Source organism: Coturnix japonica, unplaced genomic scaffold (assembly GCF_054131305.1).
Source record: "Coturnix japonica strain WE unplaced genomic scaffold, WE-NBRP24 Scf072, whole genome shotgun sequence".
NCBI lineage: Eukaryota > Metazoa > Chordata > Aves > Galliformes > Phasianidae > Coturnix > Coturnix japonica.
This window is the reverse complement of record NW_028188975.1, coordinates 281952-304270: the sequence shown is the minus strand read 5'-3', so window position 1 is coordinate 304270 and position 22319 is coordinate 281952. Positions and strand designations below refer to the sequence as shown.

General features: G+C 57.8%; 1 protein-coding gene across 1 annotated transcript in view; it reads right to left on the bottom strand.

Moving 5' to 3' along the window:
• LOC107310649 (microtubule-actin cross-linking factor 1, isoforms 6/7-like) overlaps positions 1 to 22319 on the bottom strand; it is an 82755-nt gene that overhangs the window by 34626 nt on the left and 25810 nt on the right. Inside the window, exons 17-22 of the mRNA XM_085533974.1 lie at positions 21940 to 22086; positions 17709 to 17864; positions 14918 to 15244; positions 13471 to 13641; positions 11459 to 11614; positions 3981 to 4250 (exon numbers count right to left, since the gene is read on the bottom strand). Of these exons, the coding sequence (XP_085390100.1) occupies positions 3981 to 4250; positions 11459 to 11614; positions 13471 to 13641; positions 14918 to 15244; positions 17709 to 17864; positions 21940 to 22086 (1227 nt within the window). The remainder of the gene's footprint in view (positions 1 to 3980; positions 4251 to 11458; positions 11615 to 13470; positions 13642 to 14917; positions 15245 to 17708; positions 17865 to 21939; positions 22087 to 22319) is intronic.

Below are 22319 nucleotides of genomic sequence, written 5' to 3'. Positions count from 1 at the left end.
CCATAACCACGCCCCATAACCCCACCCCATAACCACGCCCCATAACCCCACCCCATAACCACTCCCCATAACCACAGCCCATAAGCACACCCTATAACCACACCCCATAACCACGCCCCATAACCCCACCCCATAACCACACCCCATAACCACAGCCCATAACCCCACCCCATAACCACAGCCCATAACCACAGCCCATAACCCCACCCCATAACCACAGCCCATAACCACAGCCCATAACCACTCCCCATAACCACGCCCCATAACCCCACCCCATAACCACACCCCATAACCCCACCCCATAACCACACCCCATAACCACACCCCATAAACGCGCCCCATAACCCATACCCACACCCCAATATATAACCATAACCCCACCCCATACCCACACCCCATATATAACACCCCCCCCACCCCATAACCACACCCCACACCTCATATATAGCCATCCCCACCCCCCATATAGGGCCATCCCCACAGCCACAACCAGACTCCATAACCCCACCCCATAACCACGCCCCATAACCACGCCCCATAACCCACCCCATAACCACAGCCCATAACCACAGCCCATAACCCCGCCCCATAACCACGCCCCATAACCCCACCCCATAACCCCGCCCCATAACCCCGCCCCATAACCACACCCCATAACTGCACCCCATAACTGCACCCCATAACCCCACCCCATAACCACTCCCATAACCACTCCCCAAACCACAGCCCATAACCACACCCCATATATAGCCATCCCAACACCCCATATAGAGCCCTACCTACACCCCATAACCACACCCCCATATATAGCCATAACCCCACCCTATAACCCCACCCCACACCCCATATATAACAGCCCCCCACCCCATAACTACCTACACCCCCACACCCCATAGGATGGCAATCCCCAAACCCTATATAACCCCCTATATATAACCCCCATATAGACCCCATATCCCCCATATCCCCCCCATATCCCCACATATCTCCCCTATATCCCCCATATCCCCCCATATATCCCCCTATATCCCCTCCTATATCCCCATATAACCCCTATATCCCCCTATATCCTCTATATCCCCCTATATCACCTATATCGCCCCCATATCCCCTATATCCCCCATATCCTCTATATCCCCCCATATCCCCCCCATATCCACCCTATATCCCCCATATCCCCCATATCCCTCCTATATCCCCCCTATAACCTCCCATACCCCCCCCTATATCCCCCTATATCCCCCCCATATCCCCCCTATATCCCCTATATCCCCCCCATATTCCCTATATCCCCCCCATATCCCCCATATGCCCCCTATATCCCCTATATCCCCCCCATATCCCCTATATCCCCCCCATATCCCCCATATCCCCCCTATATCCCCTATATCCCCCCATATCCCCTATATCCCCCCCATATACCCCCATATCCCCCCTATATCCCCTATATCCCCCCCATATCCCCTATATCCCCCCCATAGTCCCCCATATGCCCCCTATATCCCCTATATCCCTCCTATATCCCGTATATCCCCCATATCCCCCCATATCCCCCCTATATCCCCCTATATCCCCCCTATATCCCCCTATATCCCCTATAACCCCCCATACCTCCCCTATATCCCCTATATCCCCCCATATCCCCCATATCCCCCATATATCCCCCCCTATATGCCCCTATATCCACTATATCCCCCCCATATCCCCCATATCCCCCATATGCCCCCTATATCCCCTATATCCCTCCTATATCCCGTATATCCCCCATATCCCCCTATATCCCCCCTATATCCCCCCATATCCCCTATATCCCCCTATATCCCCCCCATATCCCCCCATATCCCCTATATCCCCCCCATATCCCCCCATATCCCCTATATCCCCCCATATCCCCCCTGTATCCCCCCATATCCCCCCATATCCCCTGTACCCCCCATATCCCCCCTATATACTTCTATATCCCCCCTATATCCCCTATAATCCCCCTAGATCCCCCCTATATCCCCCCAATATAACCCTATATCCCACCTATATCCCCCCCATATCCCCCTATATCCCCCATATTCCCCCTATATCCTCCCATATCCCTCCATATCCCCCCATATCCCCTATATACCCCCATATCCCAACCATATCCCCCCATATAACCCATATAACCCCCATATCCTCCCTATATCCCCCCCATATCCCCTCTATACCCCCCCTATATCCCCTATATCCTCCCTATGTCACCCTATATCCCCCATATCCCCCCTATATCTCCCATATCCCCCCATATAAACCCTATATCCCCCCATTTCCCCCTATATCCCCCATATATCCCCCCTATATCCCCCCTATATCGCCATATCCCCTATATCCCCCATATCCCCCATATCCCCTATACCCCCCATAACCCCCTATACCCCCCTATATCCCCTATACCCCCCATAACCCCTATATCCCCTATATCCCCCATATCCCCTATATCCCCCATATCCCCTATATCCCCCATATCCCCTATATCCCCCATATCCCCTATATCCCCCCATATCCCCTATATACCCCCATATCCCAACCATATCCCCCCATATAACCCATATAACCCCAATATCCTCCCTATATCCCCCCCATATCCCCCCTATACCCCCTCTATACCCCCCCTATATCCCCTATATCCTCCCTATGTCACCCTATACCCCCATATCCCCCCTATATCTCCCATATCCCCCCATATAAACCCTATATCCCCCCATTTCCCCCCAAATCCCCCCTATGCCCCCTATATCCCCCCTATATCCCCCATACCCCCTATATCCCCCATATCCCCTATATCCCCCCATATCCCCCCATATCCCCTATATCCCCCCATATCCTTCCATATCCCCCCATATCCCCCATATCCCCTATATCCCCCATATCCCCTATATCCCCCCATATCCCCTATATCCCCCCATATCCCCTATATCCCCCCATATCCCCCATATCCCCTATATCCCCCATATCCGCTATATCCCTCCATATCCCCTATATCCCCCCATATCCACCATATCCCCTATATACCCCCATATCCCAACCATATCCCCCCATATAACCCATATAACCCCCATATCCTCCCTATATCCCCCCCATATCCCCCCTATATCCCCTCTATACCCCCCCTATATCCCCTATATCCTCCCTATGTCACCCTATATCCCCCATATCCCCCCTATATCTCCCATATCCCCCCATATAAACCCTATATCCCCCCATTTCCCCCCAAATCCCCCCTATGCCCCCTATATCCCCCTATATCGCCATATCCCCTATATCCCCCATATCCCCTATATCCCCTATATCCCCCATATCCCCTATATCCCCCCATATCCACCATATCCCCCCATATCCCCCATATCCCCTATATCCCCCCATATCCCCTATATCCCCTATATCCCCCCATATCCTTCCATATCCCCCCATATCCCCTATATCCCCCCATATCCCCTATATCCCCCCATATCCCCCATATCCCCCCATATCCACCATATCCCCCCATATCCCCTATATACCCCCATATCCCAACCATATCCCCCCATATAACCCATATAACCCCCATATCCTCCCTATATCCCCCCCATATCCCCCCATATCCCCCCCTATATCCCCTCTATACCCCCCCTATATCCCCTATATCCTCCCTATGTCACCCTATATCCCCCATATCCCCCCTATATCTCCCATATCCCCCCATATAAACCCTATATCCCCCCATTTCCCCCCAAGTCCCCCCTATGCCCCCTATATCCCCCCTATATCGCCCATATCCCCTATATCCCCCATATCCCCCATATCCCCTATATCCCCCCATATCCCCTATATCCCCCATATCCCCTATATCCCCCCATTTCCCCTATATCCCCCCATATCCCCCATATCCCCTATATCCCCCCTATATCCCCCATATCCCCTATATCCCCTATACCCCCCATAACCCCCTATACCCCCCTATATCCCCTCACCTTCACACTCCGTGTCCTGGCCTCCCTCAGTTCCGCCCCCCACACGTGGATCCGCTCCCGAATCGCCACGAGCCGCTCACGATCCGCTTCCGGTTCCGGTTCCGCTTCCGGTTTCGGTTTCGATTCCCGTTCAGGTTCCGCTTCCGGTTCCACTTCCGGTTTCGGTTTCGGTTCCCATCCGGTCGCGGCGGTTCCGCCGTTCAGCACCACGAGACGAGCGGACAGCGCCTCCAACCGCGACCAATGGGAGGAGGCCTCGGACTGCAGCGTCTATAGGGGATATAGGGGATATGGGGTTATGGGGGCAGATATGGGGTCAGATATGGGGTATGGGGTTATGGGGTCAGATATGGGGTCAGATATGGGGTCAGATATGGGGTATGGGGTTATGGGGTCAGATATGGGGTCAGATATGGGGTATGGGGTTATGGGGGCAGATATGGGGTCAGATATGGGGTATGGGGTTATGGGGGCAGATATGGGGTCAGATATGGGGTATGGGGTTATGGGGTCAGATATGGGGTCAGATATGGGGTATGGGGTCAGATATGGGGTATGGGGTTATGGGGTCAGATATGGGGTTATGGGGGCAGATATGGGGTCAGATATGGGGTATGGGGTTATGGGGGCAGATATGGGGTATGGGGTTATGGGGGCAGATATGGGGTATGGGGTCAGATATGGGGTTATGGGGTTATGGGGGCAGATATGGGGTATGGGGGCAGATATGAGGTTATGGGGGCAGATATGGGGCATGGGGTCAGATATGGAGATATGGGGTTATGGGGACAGATATGGGGTATGGGGTCAGATATGGGATATGGGGTTATGGGGTCAGATATGGGATATGGGGTTATGGGGGCAGATATGGGGTATGGGATTATGGGGTCAGATATGGGGTATGGGGTTATGGGGTCAGATATGGGGTATGGGATTATGGGGTCAGATATGGGGTATGGGGTTATGGGGGCAGATATGGGGTCAGATATGGGGATATGGGGTTATGGGGACAGATATGGGGTATGGGGTCAGATATGGGATATGGGGTTATGGGGGCAGATATGGGATTATGGGGTCAGATATGGGTTATGGGGTCAGATATGGGGTATGGGGTTATGGGGGCAGATATGGGGTATGGGGTCAGATATGGGGTCAGATATGGGGTTATGGGGTCAGATATGGGGTATGGGGTCAGATATGGGGTTATGGGGTTATGGGGGCAGATATGGGGTCAGATATGGGGTATGGGGTTATGGGGGCAGATATGGGGTTATGGGGGCAGATATGGGGTATGGGGTCAGATATGGGGTTATGGGGGCAGATATGGGGTCAGATATGGGGTATGGGGTCAGATATGGGGTTATGGGGTTATGGGGGCAGATATGGGGTCAGATATGGGATATGGGGTCAGATATGGGGTTATGGGGTTATGGGGGCAGATATGGGGTCAGATATGGGGTATGGGGTTATGGGGGCAGATATGGGGTTATGGGGGCAGATATGGGGTCAGATATGGGGTTATGGGGTCAGATATGGGGTATGGGGTTATGGGGTCAGATATGGGGTATGGGGTTATGGGGGCAGATATGGGGTATGGGGTCAGATATGGGGTTATGGGGGCAGATATGGGGTTATGGGGTCAGATATGGGATATGGGGTCAGATATGGGGTTATGGGGGCAGATATGGGGTCAGATATGGGATATGGGGTCAGATATGGGGTTATGGGGTTATGGGGGCAGATATGGGGTCAGATATGGGGTATGGGGTTATGGGGGCAGATATGGGGTTATGGGGGCAGATATGGGGTCAGATATGGGGTTATGGGGGCAGATATGGGGTCAGATATGGGGTTATGGGGGCAGATATGGGGTTATGGGGTTATGGGGTCAGATATGGGATATGGGGTTATGGGGGCAGATATGGGGTTATGGGGGCAGATATGGGGTATGGGGTCAGATATGGGGTTATGGGGTTATGGGGTCAGATATGGGGTATGGGATTATGGGGTCAGATATGGGATATGGGGTCAGATATGGGGTAATGGGGACAGATATGGGGTATGGGGTTATGGGGACAGATATGGGGTATGGGGTCAGATATGGGGTATGGGGTCAGATATGGGGTATGGGGTTATGGGGTCAGATATGGGGTATGGGGTCAGATATGGGGTCATGGGGTTATGGGGACAGATATGGGGTTATGGGGTCAGATATGGGGTATGGGGTTATGGGGTCAGATATGGGGTTATGGGGTCAGATATGGGGTTATGGGGTCAGATATGGGGTTATGGGGTCAGATATGGGGTATGGGGTCAGATATGAGGTTTTGGGGTCAGATATGGGGTTATGGGGACAGATATGGGGTATGAGGTTATGGGGTCAGATATGGGTTATGGGGTTATGGGGGCAGATATGGGGTATGAGATTATGGGGTCAGATATGGGGCATGAGAGTTCCCAGCCCTCACAGCCCCAGCCCCATAGGCCCCATTTCCCAGCCCCACAGCCCCACAGCCCCACAGCCCCATAGCCCCACAGCCCCACAGCCCCATAGCCCCATAGCCCCATAGCCCCACAGCCCCACAGCCCCATAGCCCCACAGCCCCCCCAGTTCCCAGCCCCATAGCCCCCTGGTTCCCAGCCCCACATCCCCCTGACTCCCAGCCCCACATCCCCAGCCCCACATCCCCCTGGTTTGCAGCCCCACAGCCCCCCATTTCCCAGCCCCACATCCCCCCTTTTCCCAGCCCCACAGCCCCCAATTCACAGCCCCACATCCCCATTTCCCAGCCCCATAGCCCCTTAGCCCCATAGCCCCCCTATTCCCAGCCCCATGGCCCCAGACCCACAACCTTCTGGTTCCCAGCCCCACAGCCCCAGCCCCACATCCCCTTAGCCCCATAGCTCCCCTGTTCCCAGCCCCACAGCTCCAGCCCCATAGCCCCCTGGTTCCCAGTCCCACAGCCCCATAGCCCCACAGTTCCCAGCCCCATGGCTCCAGCCCCACTGCCTCCCAGTCCCAGCCCCACATCCCCCCAGTTCCCAGCCCCACATCCCCATTTCCCAGCCCCACAGCTCCAGCCCCCCATCCCCCCATTCCCAGCCCCACAGCCCCAGCCCCACATCCCCCTATTCCCAGCCCCACAGCCCCATAGCCCCATAGCCCCATTTCCCAGCCCCACATCCCTCCACTTCCCAGCCCCACAGCCCCAGCCCCACATCCCCTTAGCCCCATAGCCCCCCCGTTCCCAGCCCCACAGCCCCATAGCCCCTTAGTTCCCAGCTTCACAGCTCCAGCCCCATAGCCCCCCATTTCCCAGCCTCATAACCCTCTGAGTCCCAGCCCCACATCCCCCCATTCCCAGCCCCACAACCCCTTAGCCCCATAGCCCCCCTATTCCCAGCCCCATGGCCCCAGCCCCACAACCTCCTGGTTCCCAGCCCCACAGCCCCATAGCCCCATAGCCCTACAGTTCCCAGCCCCATAGCCCCCCAGTTCCAGTTCTCAGCCCCACAACCCCACAGCCCCATAGCCCCCCACTTCCCAGCCCCACAACCCCAGCCCCACAGTTCCCAGCCCCACATCCCCATTTCCCAGCCCCACATCCCCACATCCCCCCAGTTCCCAGCCCCACATCCCCCTGATTCCCAGCCCCACAGCCCCATTTCCCAGCCCCACAGCCCCAGCCCCACATCCCCCCATTCCCAGCCCCACAGCCCCATAGCCCCACAGCCCCCCCAGTTCCCAGCCCCATAGCCCCCTGGTTCCCAGCCCCATAGTCCCATAGCCCCAGCCCCACATCCCCCCAGTTCCCAGCTCCATGGCCCCAGCCCCACAGCCCCTTAGCCCCATAGCCCCCTGGTTCCCAGCCCCACATCCCCACATTTCCCAGCCCCACATCCCCCTGATTCCCAGCCCCACAGCTCCAGCCCCACAGCCCCCCAGTTCCCAGCCCCACAGCCCCAGCCCCCCATCCCCCCATTCCCAGCCCCACAGCCCCATAGCCCCACAGCCCCCCCAGTTCCCAGCCCCACAGCCCCAGCCCCACATCCCCCTATTCCCAGCCCCACAGCCCCATAGCCCCATAGCCCCATTTCCCAGCCCCACATCCCTCCGCTTCCCAGCCCCACAGCCCCAGCCCCACATCCCCTTAGCCCCATAGCCCCCCTGTTCCCAGCCCCACAGCTCCAGCCCCATAGCCCCCTGGTTCCCAGCCCCACAGCCCCATAGCCCCCTAGTTCCCAGCTCCACAGCTCCAGCCCCATAGCCCTACAGTTCCCAGCCCCATAGCCCCCCAGTTCCAGTTCTCAGCCCCACAACCCCATAGCCCCCCACTTCCCAGCCCCACAACCCCAGCCCCACAGTTCCCAGCCCCACAGCCCCATTTCCCAGCCCCACATCCCCACATCCCCCCAGTTCCCAGCCCCACATCCCCCTGATTCCCAGCCCCACAGCCCCATTTCCCAGCCCCACAGCTCCAGCCCCCCATCCCCCCATTCCCAGCCCCACAGCCCCATAGCCCCACAGCCCCCCCCAGTTCCCAGCCCCACAGCCCCCCAGTTCCCAGCCCCACAGCCCCATAGCCCCATAGCCCCATTTCCCAACCCCACATCCCTCCACTTCCCAGCCCCACAGCCCCAGCCCCACATCCCCACAGTCCCATAGCCCCCCAGTTCTCAGACCCCCATTTCCCAGCCCCACAGCCCCATAGCCCACATCCCCCCATTCCCAGCCCCATAGCCCCATAGCCTCACAGCCCCCCCAGTTCCCAGCCCCACAGCCCCCCTGTTCCCAGCCCCACAGCTCCAGCCCCCCATCCCCCCATTCCCAGCCCCACAGCCCCCCCAGTTCCCAGCCCCACAGCCCCCCCAGTTCCCAGCCCCACAGCCCCCCTGTTCCCAGCCCCACAGCCCCAGCCCCACATCCCCCTATTCCCAGCCCCACAGCCCCATAGCCCCATAGCCCCATTTCCCAGCCCCACATCCCTCCACTTCCCAGCCCCACAGCCCCAGCCCCACATCCCCTTAGCCCCATAGCCCCCCCGTTCCCAGCCCCACAGCCCCATAGCCCCTTAGTTCCCAGCTTCACAGCTCCAGCCCCATAGCCCCCCATTTCCCAGCCTCATAACCCTCTGAGTCCCAGCCCCACATCCCCCCATTCCCAGCCCCACCGCCCCTTAGCCCCATAGCCCCCCTATTCCCAGCCCCATGGCCCCAGCCCCACAACCTCCTGGTTCCCAGCCCCACAGCCCCATAGCCCCATAGCCCTACAGTTCCCAGCCCCATAGCCCCCCAGTTCCAGTTCTCAGCCCCACAACCCCACAGCCCCATAGCCCCCCACTTCCCAGCCCCACAACCCCAGCCCCACAGTTCCCAGCCCCACAGCCCCATTTCCCAGCCCCACATCCCCACATCCCCCCAGTTCCCAGCCCCACATCCCCCTGATTCCCAGCCCCACAGCCCCATTTCCCAGCCCCACAGCTCCAGCCCCCCATCCCTCCATTCCCAGCCCCACAGCCCCATAGCCCCATAGCCCCATTTCCCAGCCCCACATCCCTCCACTTCCCAGCCCCACAGCTCCAGCCCCCCATCCCCCCATTCCCAGCCCCACAGCCCCATAGCCCCACAGCCCCCCCAGTTCCCAGCCCCACAGCCCCCCAGTTCCCAGCCCCACAGCCCCATAGCCCCATAGCCCCATTTCCCAACCCCACATCCCTCCACTTCCCAGCCCCACAGCCCCAGCCCCACATCCCCACAGTCCCATAGCCCCCCAGTTCTCAGACCCCCTTTTCCCAGCCCCACAGCCCCCAATTCCCAGCCCCACATCCCCACATTTCCCAGCCCCATAACCCCTTGATTCCCAGCCCCACATCCCCCTGATTCCCAGCCCCACAGCTCCAGCCCCACATCCCCCCATTCCCAGCCCCACAGCCCCATAGCCCCACAGCCCCCCAGTTCCCAGCCCCACAGCCCCAGCCCCACATCCCCCCATTCCCAGCCCCACAGCCCCATAGCCCCAGCCCCACATCCCCCCATTCCCAGCCCCACAGCCCCCCCAGTTCCCAGCCCCATAGCCCCCTGGTTCCCAGCCCCACATCCCCCTGACTCCCAGCCCCACATCCCCAGCCCCACATCCCCCTGGTTTGCAGCCCCACAGCCCCCCATTTCCCAGCCCCACATCCCCCCTTTTCCCAGCCCCACAGCCCCCAATTCACAGCCCCACATCCCCATTTCCCAGCCCCATGGCCCCTTAGCCCCATAGCCCCCCTATTCCCAGCCCCATGGCCCCAGACCCACAACCTTCTGGTTCCCAGCCCCACAGCCCCAGCCCCACATCCCCTTAGCCCCATAGCTCCCCTGTTCCCAGCCCCACAGCTCCAGCCCCATAGCCCCCTGGTTCCCAGTCCCACAGCCCCATAGCCCCACAGTTCCCAGCCCCATGGCTCCAGCCCCACTGCCTCCCAGTCCCAGCCCCACATCCCCCCAGTTCCCAGCCCCACATCCCCCTGATTCCCAGCCCCACAGCCCCATTTCCCAGCCCCACAGCTCCAGCCCCCCATCCCCCCATTCCCAGCCCCACAGCCCCATAGCCCGACAGCCCCCCTAGTTCCCAGCCCCACAGCCCCAGCCCCACATCCCCCTATTCCCAGCCCCACAGCCCCATAGCCCCATAGCCCCATTTCCCAGCCCCACATCCCTCCACTTCCCAGCCCCACAGCCCCAGCCCCACATCCCCTTAGCCCCATAGCCCCCCCGTTCCCAGCCCCACAGCCCCATAGCCCCTTAGTTCCCAGCTTCACAGCTCCAGCCCCATAGCCCCCCATTTCCCAGCCTCATAACCCTCTGAGTCCCAGCCCCACATCCCCCCATTCCCAGCCCCACCGCCCCTTAGCCCCATAGCCCCCCTATTCCCAGCCCCATGGCCCCAGCCCCACAACCTCCTGGTTCCCAGCCCCACAGCCCCATAGCCCCATAGCCCTACAGTTCCCAGCCCCATAGCCCCCCAGTTCCAGTTCTCAGCCCCACAACCCCACAGCCCCATAGCCCCCCACTTCCCAGCCCCACAACCCCAGCCCCACAGTTCCCAGCCCCACATCCCCATTTCCCAGCCCCACAGCCCCATTGCCCCCCAGTTCCCAGCCCCACATCCCCCTGATTCCCAGCCCCACAGCCCCATTTCCCAGCCCCACAGCTCCAGCCCCCCATCCCCCCATTCCCAGCCCCACAGCCCCATAGCCCCACAGCCCCCCCAGTTCCCAGCCCCACAGCCCCCCCAGTTCCCAGCCCCACAGCCCCCCAGTTCCCAGCCCCACAGCCCCATAGCCCCATAGCCCCATTTCCCAACCCCACATCCCTCCACTTCCCAGCCCCACAGCCCCAACCCCACATCCCCACAGTCCCATAGCCCCCCAGTTCTCAGACCCCCATTTCCCAGCCCCACAGCTCCCCAGCCCCCCATCCTGCCCCCCATGCGGTACCTGCTGCTGCGTGATCTGCGCGTCGATGCTGTTCACGCTGACCCCGAACTCGGTTTGTTCGCTGAGCAGCGGCTCGTTGCGCTGCAGCCAACGATGCAGCTCCTGCTGCAGCTCCTGCAGCTCCGCGCTCACACACTGCGCCTCCTGCAGCCGCTGCTGCAGTGGGGCAACGTGGGGCGGGATGGTAACGGGCACAGACCCACACATCCAGCCCCATAGATCACATCCAGCCCCATAGATCACATCCAGCCCCATAGATCACATCCAGCCCATAGATCACATCTAGCCCCACATATCCCAGCCCCATACATTCATGAACCTCAGCCCCACACATCCCAGCCCCATAGATCCATGAATCCCAGCCCCACACATCCAGCCCCACACATCACATCCCAGCCCCATAGATCCAAAGATCCCAGCCCCACACATCACATCCAGCCCCACACATCACATCCAGCCCCACACATCCATGGATCCCAGCCCCACACATCCCAGCCCCATAGATCCATGGATCCAGCCCCACACATCCCAGCCCCACACATCACATCCCAGCCCCATAGATCCAAAGATCCCAGCCCCACACATCACATCCAGCCCCACACATCACATCCAGCCCCACACATCACATCCAGCCCCACACATCCATGGATCCCAGCCCCACACATCCCAGCCCCATAGATCCATGGATCCAGCCCCACACATCCCAGCCCCATACATCACATCCAGCCCCACAGATCCCAGCCCCATATATCCAAAGATCCCAGCCCCATATATCCATGGATCCAGCCCCACACATCACATCCAGCCCCGCATATCCACGGATCCCAGCCCCACACAACTCAGCCCCACACATCCCAGCCCCATAGATCCAAAGATCCCAGCCCCACACATCCAGCCCCACACATCCAGCCCCATAGATCCAAAGATCCCAGCCACACACATCCAGCCCCACAGATCCCAGCCACACACATCCAGCCCCACACATCTACAGATCCCAGCCCCACACATCCACACATCCCAGCCCCACACATCCAGCCCCACACATCTACACATCCCAGCCCCACACATCCAGCCCCACACATCTACACATCCCAGCCCCACACATCCAGCCCCATATATCCAAAGATCTCAGCCCCACACATCATGTCCAGCCCCACACATCCCAGCCCCACAGATCCAAAGATCCCAGCCACACACATCCCAGCCCCACACATCCAGCCCCACACATCGATCCCAGCCCCACACATCCAGCCCCACATACCCATGGATCCCAGCCCCACACAACTCAGCCCCACACATCCCAGCCCCATAGATCCAAAGATCCCAGCCCCACACATCCAGTCCCACACATCCAGCCCCATAGATCCAAAGATCCCAGCCCCACACATCCAGCCCCACAGATCCCAGCCACACACATCCAGCCCCACACATCCACACATCCCAGCCCCACACATCCAGCCCCACACATCTACAGATCCCAGCCCCACACATCCACACATCCCAGCCCCACACATCCAGCCCCACACATCTACACATCCCAGCCCCACACATCCAGCCCCATATATCCATAGATCTCAGCCCCACACATCATGTCCAGCCCCACACATCCCAGCCCCACAGATCCAAAGATCCCAGCCACACACATCCCAGCCCCACAGATCCCAGCCCCACACATCGATCCCAGCCCCACACATCCAGCCCCACATACCCATGGATCCCAGCCCCACACAACTCAGCCCCACACATCCCAGCCCCATAGATCCAAAGATCCCAGCCCCACACATCCAGCCCCACACATCCAGCCCCATAGATCCAAAGATCCCAGCCACACACATCCAGCCCCACAGATCCCAGCCACACACATCGATCCCAGCCCCACACATCCAGCCCCACATACCCATGGATCCCAGCCCCATAGATCCAAAGATCCCAGCCCCACACATTGATCCCAGCCCCACACATTGATCCCAGCCCCACACATCTCATCCAGCCCCACATCTCCCCCCCCCCACCTTCCTGTGCTGCGCCTGTTGCTGCACGCTGTCCCACTTGTGCTCCAGGAGCCGCAGTTGGTGCTGGGTGCTGCACGGCTGCACTGCGGGGCTGCAGCTCTGCAACCGCTGCAGCTGCTCCCGGACACTGCAGTAATCAGCCTGCTTGGAATCCAGGGCCCTGCACAGCTCCTGCAGCAAGACAACAATGCAGCGACAATGCGGCGATGCAACCACGCACCCATGCAGCAATGCAACCAGGCGCACATGCAGCAATGCAGCAACAGCACAGTGCAGCAGCAGTGCAGCAGTGCGCCCATGCAACATTGCGGCGATGCGCCCATGTGCCCATGCAGCAGTGCAGCAGTGATGCGGCAATGCATCCACGTGCCCATGCAGTGCCACAGCAGTGCACCAATGCAGCCATGCGCGCAATGCAACGATGCAACAACAATGCGGCTGCATGCCCGGTCAATAATGCACAGCAACAGTGCAGCGATGCAACAGCGTGCCCATGCAATGCTGCGACAATGCACCAATGCAGCGACAGCACAGTGGTGCACCCATACACACGTGCAGCAATGCTGCAACGATGCACTTTTGCAGCATGTGCCCGTGCAGCAATGCAACAGAGCAACAAAAATGCAGCATTGTGACCGTGTGCCCATACAACAATGCTGCAGCAATGCGGCAATGCAACAGTGCAGCGGTGTGACCATGTACCCATGCAATGATGGGGCAATGCAGCAATGCAGCGATGCATGAGTGCAACCAGGGGTAGGATGGGGTGGGATATTATGGGATGTTATGGGATGTTATGGGATGTATTGGGATGTTATGGGATGTTTGTATCGGGATATTATGGGATATTATGGGATGTTACGGGATATTATGGGATATTATGGGATATTATGGGATGTTATGGGATGTTTGTATTGGGATGTTATGGGATGTATTGGGATATTATGGGATATTGTGGGATATTATGGGATATTATGAGATACTAGGGGATATATGGGATATATGGGATATTATGGGATGTTTTGGGATGGGATGGGATATTATGGGATATTATGGGATGTTATGGGATGTTTGTATTGGGATGTTATGGGATATTATGGGATATTATGGGATATTGTGGGATATTATGGGATATTATGAGATACTAGGGGATATATGGGATATATGGGATATTATGGGATGTTTTGGGATGGGATATTATGGGATATATGGGATGGGATGGATGGGATATTATGGGATGTTATGGGATGGGGTTTTATGGGATGGGATATTATGGGATGTTATGGAATGGATGGGATATTATGGGATATTATGGGATATATGGGATGAGGTTGGATATTATGGGATATTATGAGATATTGTGGGATATTATGGGATGGGATATTATGGGATGGGCTGGGCTGCGGATCTAATGGGGTTTTAATGGGGTTCCCCCCCCATATCTCACCAGATGCGCCTCGAGCTCCTCCTTGATGCATTTGGGATCCATGCTCCGCATCCTGCAGCCGCACAGCTGCACCTCCACGCCCTCCAGCCACTGCAGCAGCTCCGTCAGCTGCGCCGTCGCATCCTGCACTCGGTCCAGGTTGCGCTGCAGCTGCAGCTGCCTCCGCTCGCTCTCGGCGCAGACGCTGTCCCACAGCTGCTGCAGCTCCTGCAGGTTGCGCTGCAGCCCCTCGGCTCCGTCCCCTGCGCTGCATTGCAGCAGCCCCTGCCCGGCGTCGCTCACCGCCTGCACGCTGCGAGCATGGGACTGCACGTCGTTCTGCAGCACCTGCGGCGGCAGCACTGCAGCTCAGTGCCTGCAGCTGCACCGGCTGCATGCGATGCAGCACTGCAATGTGGCCATGCAATGCAGTGTTGCAATGCGGCCATATGCAGCACTGCAGTGCAGCTGTACAGTGCAGTGCTGCAATACAGCATCGCAATGCGGCCATGTGCAGCACTGCAATGCAGTCATGCAATACAGCTGAGTGGTGCAGCCATGTAATGCAGCTGAGCAATGCAGCCATACAATGCAGCCATACAGTGCAGCTGAGCAGAGCAGCCATGCAGCGCAGCCATGAAATGCAGTCATGCAGTACAGCTGAATGATGCAGCCATGCAATCCAGACATACGATGAAGCCGTACAGTGCAGCACCGCAATGCAGGCATGCAATACAGCAGTGCAATGCACCCATACAATGCAGCAATGCAACACAGCTGAGCGATGCAGCCGTGCAGTGCAGCCACTGGAATGCGCCCATGCAAACACAGCTGAGCAAACGTGGCTGTGCAATGCAGCCATGCAGTGTGCCCATGTAGTATGGCCATGCAGCGCAGCCATGCAATGCACCTGTGCACTAAAGCCATGCACTGCAGCAATGCACTGCAGTCACTCATCACCACCACCACCACCCCCACCCCCCCCCCCCCCCCCCCCCCCCCCCGTGCGCTGCATCCATGCATTGCAGCTGTGCACTGAAGCATCGCATTGCAGCTGCATGGCACAGCTACGCATTGCAGCAACACATTGCAGTCATGCAGCACAGCCATGCACTACAGCAACCCATTGCAGAAATGCATTGCATCATGCATTGCAGTCACGCACTGCAGCACCACGCTGCATCTGCACATTGCACCATGCAGCACACCTGTGCCCTGCAGCAACACATTGCATTCATGCACTGCAGCCATGCACTACAGCAGCACATTACAGCCACGCAGCACAGCCATGCACTACAGCAATGCATTGAAGCCGCACAGAGAACCCATGCATTGCAGCAACACATTAAAAGCACGTATCACTCCCATGCATTGCAGCCATGCATCAGTGCAGTGCACCGCAGCACCGCATTGCAGCCACACATTGCCCCACGCATTGCAGCCATGCAGTGCAGCCACACATTGCTCCTGTGCAATGCAGCAATGCACTGCAGCCACACATTGCTCCCGTGCAATGCAGCCACACATCGCTCCCATGCAATACAGCCATGCAGTGCAACAACACATTGCAGCAGCACATCACTCTCATGCATTGCAGCCATGCATTGCAGCCTCACACCGCTCCCACGCAATACAGTAATGCACCGCAGCACCGCATTGCAGCCACACATTGCCCCACGCATTGCAGCCATGCATTGCTCCCGTGCAATGCAGCCGCACGCTGCTCCCATGTATTGCAGCCACGTATTGCAGCCATACACCGCTCTCGTGCATTGCAGCCACGCACTGCAGCAACACATTGCAGCCACACGCCGCTGCCGTGCATTGCAGCCATGCACTGCAGCCACATATTGCTCCTGTGCAATGCAGCCGCACACTGCTCCCATGTATTGCAGCCACGCATTGCAGCCATACATCGCTCCCGTGCATTGCAGCCATGCACTGCAGCACCGCATTGCAGCCACACATTGCCCCATGCATTGCAGCCACACATTGCTCCTGTGCAATGCAGCCGCACACTGCTCCCATGTATTGCAGCCATACACCGCTCCCGTGCATTGCAGCCATGCACCGCAGCACCGCATTGCAGCCACACATCGCCCTGTGCATTGCAGCAATGCACTGCAGCCACACATCGCTCCTGTGCAATGCAGCCGCACACTGCTCCCATGTATTGCAGCCATACACAGCTCCCGTGCATTGCAGCCATGCACTGCAGCAACACATTGCAGCCACACATTGCCCCATGCATTGCAGCCATGCACTGCAGCCACACATTGCTCCCGTGCAATGCAGCCACACATCGCTCCCATGCAATACAGCCGTGTAGTGCAACAACACATTGCAGCAGCACATCACTCTCATGCATTGCAGCCATGCATTGCAGCCTCACACCGCTCCCACGCAATACAGTAATGCACCGCAGCACCGCATTGCAGCCACACATTGCCCCATGCATTGCAGCCATGCATTGCAGCCATACATTGCTCCCGTGCAATGCAGCCGCACACTGCTCCCATGTATTGCAGCCACGCATTGCAGCCATACACCGCTCCCGTGCATTGCAGCCATGCACTGCAGCCACACATTGCTCCTGTGCAATGCAGCCGCACACTGCTCCCATGTATTGCAGCCACGCATTGCAGCCATACACCGCTCCCGTGCATTGCAGCCATGCACCGCAGCACCGCATTGCAGCCACACATCGCCCCATGCATTGCAGCCATGCACTGCAGCCACACATCGCTCACATGCATTGCAACCACACATTACAGCACCACGTCGCATGCACGCCCCGCAGCCGTGTGCTCACCCTGTGCTTGGCCATCTCCACCTCGCAGCTCTGCAGGTCGCTGCATGGCTCCGTGCAGCTCCGCAGCTGCTCCGCCGTGTGCGACAGCCACTGCAGCAGCGCCGACAGCTGCTGCTGGAACTGACCCAGCCCCAGCAGCGCAGCCTCCAGCTGGTGCTGCAATGGGGGGGGGCAAGGGGGGCTTGTGACCCACAGCGACCCACAGAGACACACTGAGACCCATTGAGACCCACTGAGACCCACAGCGACCCCTTGAGACCCATAATGACCCACTGAGACCCATAACGACCCATTGAGACCTATTGGAACCCACTGAGACCAATTGAGACCCACTGAGACCCACTGGGACCCACTGAGACCCATTGAGACCCACTGAGACCTATTGAGATCCACTGAGACACATTGAGACCCACTGAGATCCACTGGGACTCACTGAGACCCACTGAGACCCACTGAGACCCATTGAGACCCACTAAGACCCACTGGGACCCATTGAGACCCATTGAGACCCACTGGGACCCATTGAATCCCCCACAACTTCATTGAGACCCCATGATCCCACTGACTCCCCCATAACCTCACTGAGTTCCCACGGCCCCATTGAGCCCCCTATGACCCCTCAGAGCCCCCCATGACCCCACTGAGCCCCCCATGGCCCCATTGCCCCCCAGAGCCCCCCTATGACCCCATTGAGCCCCCTATGACCCCATTGCCCCCTATTGTCCCCACAGACCCCCATGACCCCACTGAGCCCCCCATGGCCCCATTGCCCCCCAGAGCCCCCCTATGACCCCATTGAGCCCCCTATGACCCCATTGCCCCCTTATTGTCCCCACAGACCCCCATGACCCCACTGAGCCCCCTATGACCCCATGAACTCCCCTATGACCCCATGAACTCCCCTATGACCCCACTGAGCCCCCTATGACCCCACTGACTCCCCTGGGACCCGTTGCCCCTATTAACTCCCCCACAACCCCACTGACTCTCTATGACCCCATTGAGTCCCCACGACCCCATTGACTCCCCTGTGACCCCATTGCCCCCCACGACCCCATTGACTACCCATAGCCCCCATAGCCTTCATAGCCCCCCATAGCCCCCCATTGAGCCCCCCATGGCCCCCACTGACCCCAGTGAGCCCCCCATGACCCCATAGACTCCCCATTGCCCCCATTACCCCCATAGCCACCCTATGATCCCATTGAGCCCCCTATCACCCCATAGACTCCCCTGTGACCCCAGTGAGCCCCCTATGACCTCATTAAGCCCCCCATGACCCCATTGAGCTCCACTGACCCCATTGAGCTCCACTGACCCCTCATAGCCCCCCTATGGCCCCATTGAGCCCCCCATGACCCCATAGACTCCTCATTGCCCCCATTGCTCCCCATAGCCCCCCCATGACCCCATAGACTCCTCATTGCCCCCATTGCCCCCCATAGCCCCCCTATGACCCCATTGACTCCCCCATTGCTCCCCATAGCCCCCCCATGACCCCATTGAGCCCCCCATGACCCCATAACCCCCTATGACTCCATTGACTCCCTCATAGCCCCCATAGCCCCAATAGTTCCCCTATGACCCCATAGACTCCCCATTGCCCCCATTGCCCCCCATAGCCACCCTATGACCCCATTGAGCCCCCTATGACCCCATTGACTCCCCTGTGACCCCATTGAGCCCCCTATGACCTCATTAAGCCCCCCATGACCCCATTGATCTCCACTGACCCCATTGAGCTCCACTGACCCCATTGAGCTCCACTGACCCCTCATAGCCCCCCTATGACCCCGTAGACTCCCCATTGTCCCTATTGCCCCTCATAACCCCCCTATGACCCCATTGAGCCCCCCATGACCCCATAGACTCCTCATTGCCCCCATTGCTCCCCATAGCCCCCCCATGACCCCATTGACTCCCCCATTGCTCCCCATAGCCCCCCCATGACCCCATTGACTCCCCCATGGCTCCATTGCCCCCCATAGCCCCCCTATGACCCCATTGAGCCCCCCATGACCCCATAGCCCCCCTATGACCCCATTGACTCCCCCATAGCCCCCATAGCCCCAATAGTCCCCCTATGACCCCATAGACTCCCCATTGCCCCCATTGCCCCCCATAGCCACCCTATGACCCCATTGAGCCCCCTATGACCCCATTGACTACCCTGGGACCCCATTGAGCCCCCTATGACCCCATAGCCCCCCATGACCCCTTTGACTCCCTATGACCCCATTGACTCCCCCTTGACTCCATCGTGCCTCCCATGACCCCATTGACTCCCCTATGACCCCATATCCCCCCATAGCACCCCTATGACCCCATTGAGCCCCCTATGACCCCATTGATTCCCCTTGAACCCGTTGCCCCCATTGAATCTCGCAGAACCCCATTGAATCCCCATTGCCCCCATAGACTCCCCATAGCCCCCCTATGACCCCATTGCCCCCCATATACACCCCATATACACCCCATATACACCCCATATACACCCCATATACACCCCATAACCCCATATACCTTCCATATACACCCCATATACACCCCGTATACACCCCATAACCCCATATACCTCCCATATACACCCCATATACACCCCATAACCCCATATACCCCCCATAACCCCATATACACCCCATATACCCCCCATATACCCCCCATATACACCCCATATACACCCCATATACACCCCATATACACCCCATAACCCCATATACCCCCCATATACACCCCATATATCCCCATATACCCCCCATATACACCCATTACACCCATAACCCCATATACCTCCCCATATACACCCCATATACACCCCATATACACCCAATAACCCCATATACCCCCCATATACACCCCATATACACCCCATATACACCCCATATACACCCCATAACCCTATATACCTCCCATATACACCCCATATACACCCCATATACACCCCATATACACCCCATATACACCCCATATACCCCCCATATACCCCCCATATACACCCCATAACCCCATATACCCCCCATAACCCCATATACACCCCATATACCCCCCATATACACCCCATAACCCCATATACCCCCATATACACCCCATATACACCCCATAACCCCATATACCCCCCATAACCCCATATACACCCCATATACCCCCATATACCCCCCATATACACCCCATATACACCCCATATACACCCCATATACACCCCATATACACCCCATAACCCCATATACCTCCCATATACACCCCATATACACCCCATATACACCCCATAACCCCATATACCCCCATATACACCCCATATACCCCCCATATACACCCCATATACACCCCATATACACCCCATATACACCCCATAACCCCATATACCTCCCATATACACCCCATATACACCCCATATACACCCCATATACACCCCATAACCCCCATATACCCCCCATATACACCCCATATACACCCCATAACCCCATATACCCCCCATAACCCATATACACCCCATATACCCCCCATATACCCCCCATATACACCCCATATACACCCCATATACACCCCATATAACCCCATATACACCCCATAACCCCATATACCCCCCATAACCCCATATACCCCCCATATACACCCCATATACCCCCCATATACACCCCATATACACCCCATATACATCCCATATACACCCCATATGCACCCCATAATCCCATATACCCCCCATAACCCCATAACCCCATATACACCCCATATACACCCCATATACACCCCATATACACCCCATAACTCCATATACACCCCATATACACCCCATATTCCCCATAACCCCATATACACCCCATATACCCCCCATATACCCCCCATATACACCCCATATATCCCCATAACCCAATATACACCCCATATATACCCCATAACCCCATAACCCCATATACAGCCCATATACAGCCCATATACACCCCATAATCCCATATCCACCCCATAGCCCCATATACATCCCATACACCCCCCATAACCCCATATACCCCCCATAACCCCATATACACCCCATATAGCCCCCATAGCCCCATATCCACCCCATATACCCCCCATAACCCCATATACCCCCCATATACACCCCATATACCCCCCATATACACCCCATATACCCCCCATATACACCCCATATACACCCCATATCCACCCCATATACACCCCATAACCCCATATAACCCCATATAACCCCATATCCCCCCATATCCCCTATTCCCACCTGTCTGCCCGCTATGAGCAGTTGCAGCTGCTCCCAGCGCTGTCGCATTTCCTGCAGCTGTGGGGGGGGCTGTGCTGCATTGCGACCCCCTGCGGGCTGCAGCAGCTCAGCAGCAATGCAGCGCTCTGACACCGACTGCTGCAGGCACTGCAACGGGACAGGGGGGGTATGGGGGTATATGGGGGTATATGGCGGTATATGAGGGTATATGGGGGTATATGGGGTTATATGGGGGTATATGGGGGTATATGGGGTTATATGGGGTATATGGGGGTATATGGGGTTATATGGGGTTATATGGGGGTATATGGGGTTATATGGGGTTATATGGGGTTATATGGGGGTATATGGGGTTATATGGGGGTATATGGGGGTATATG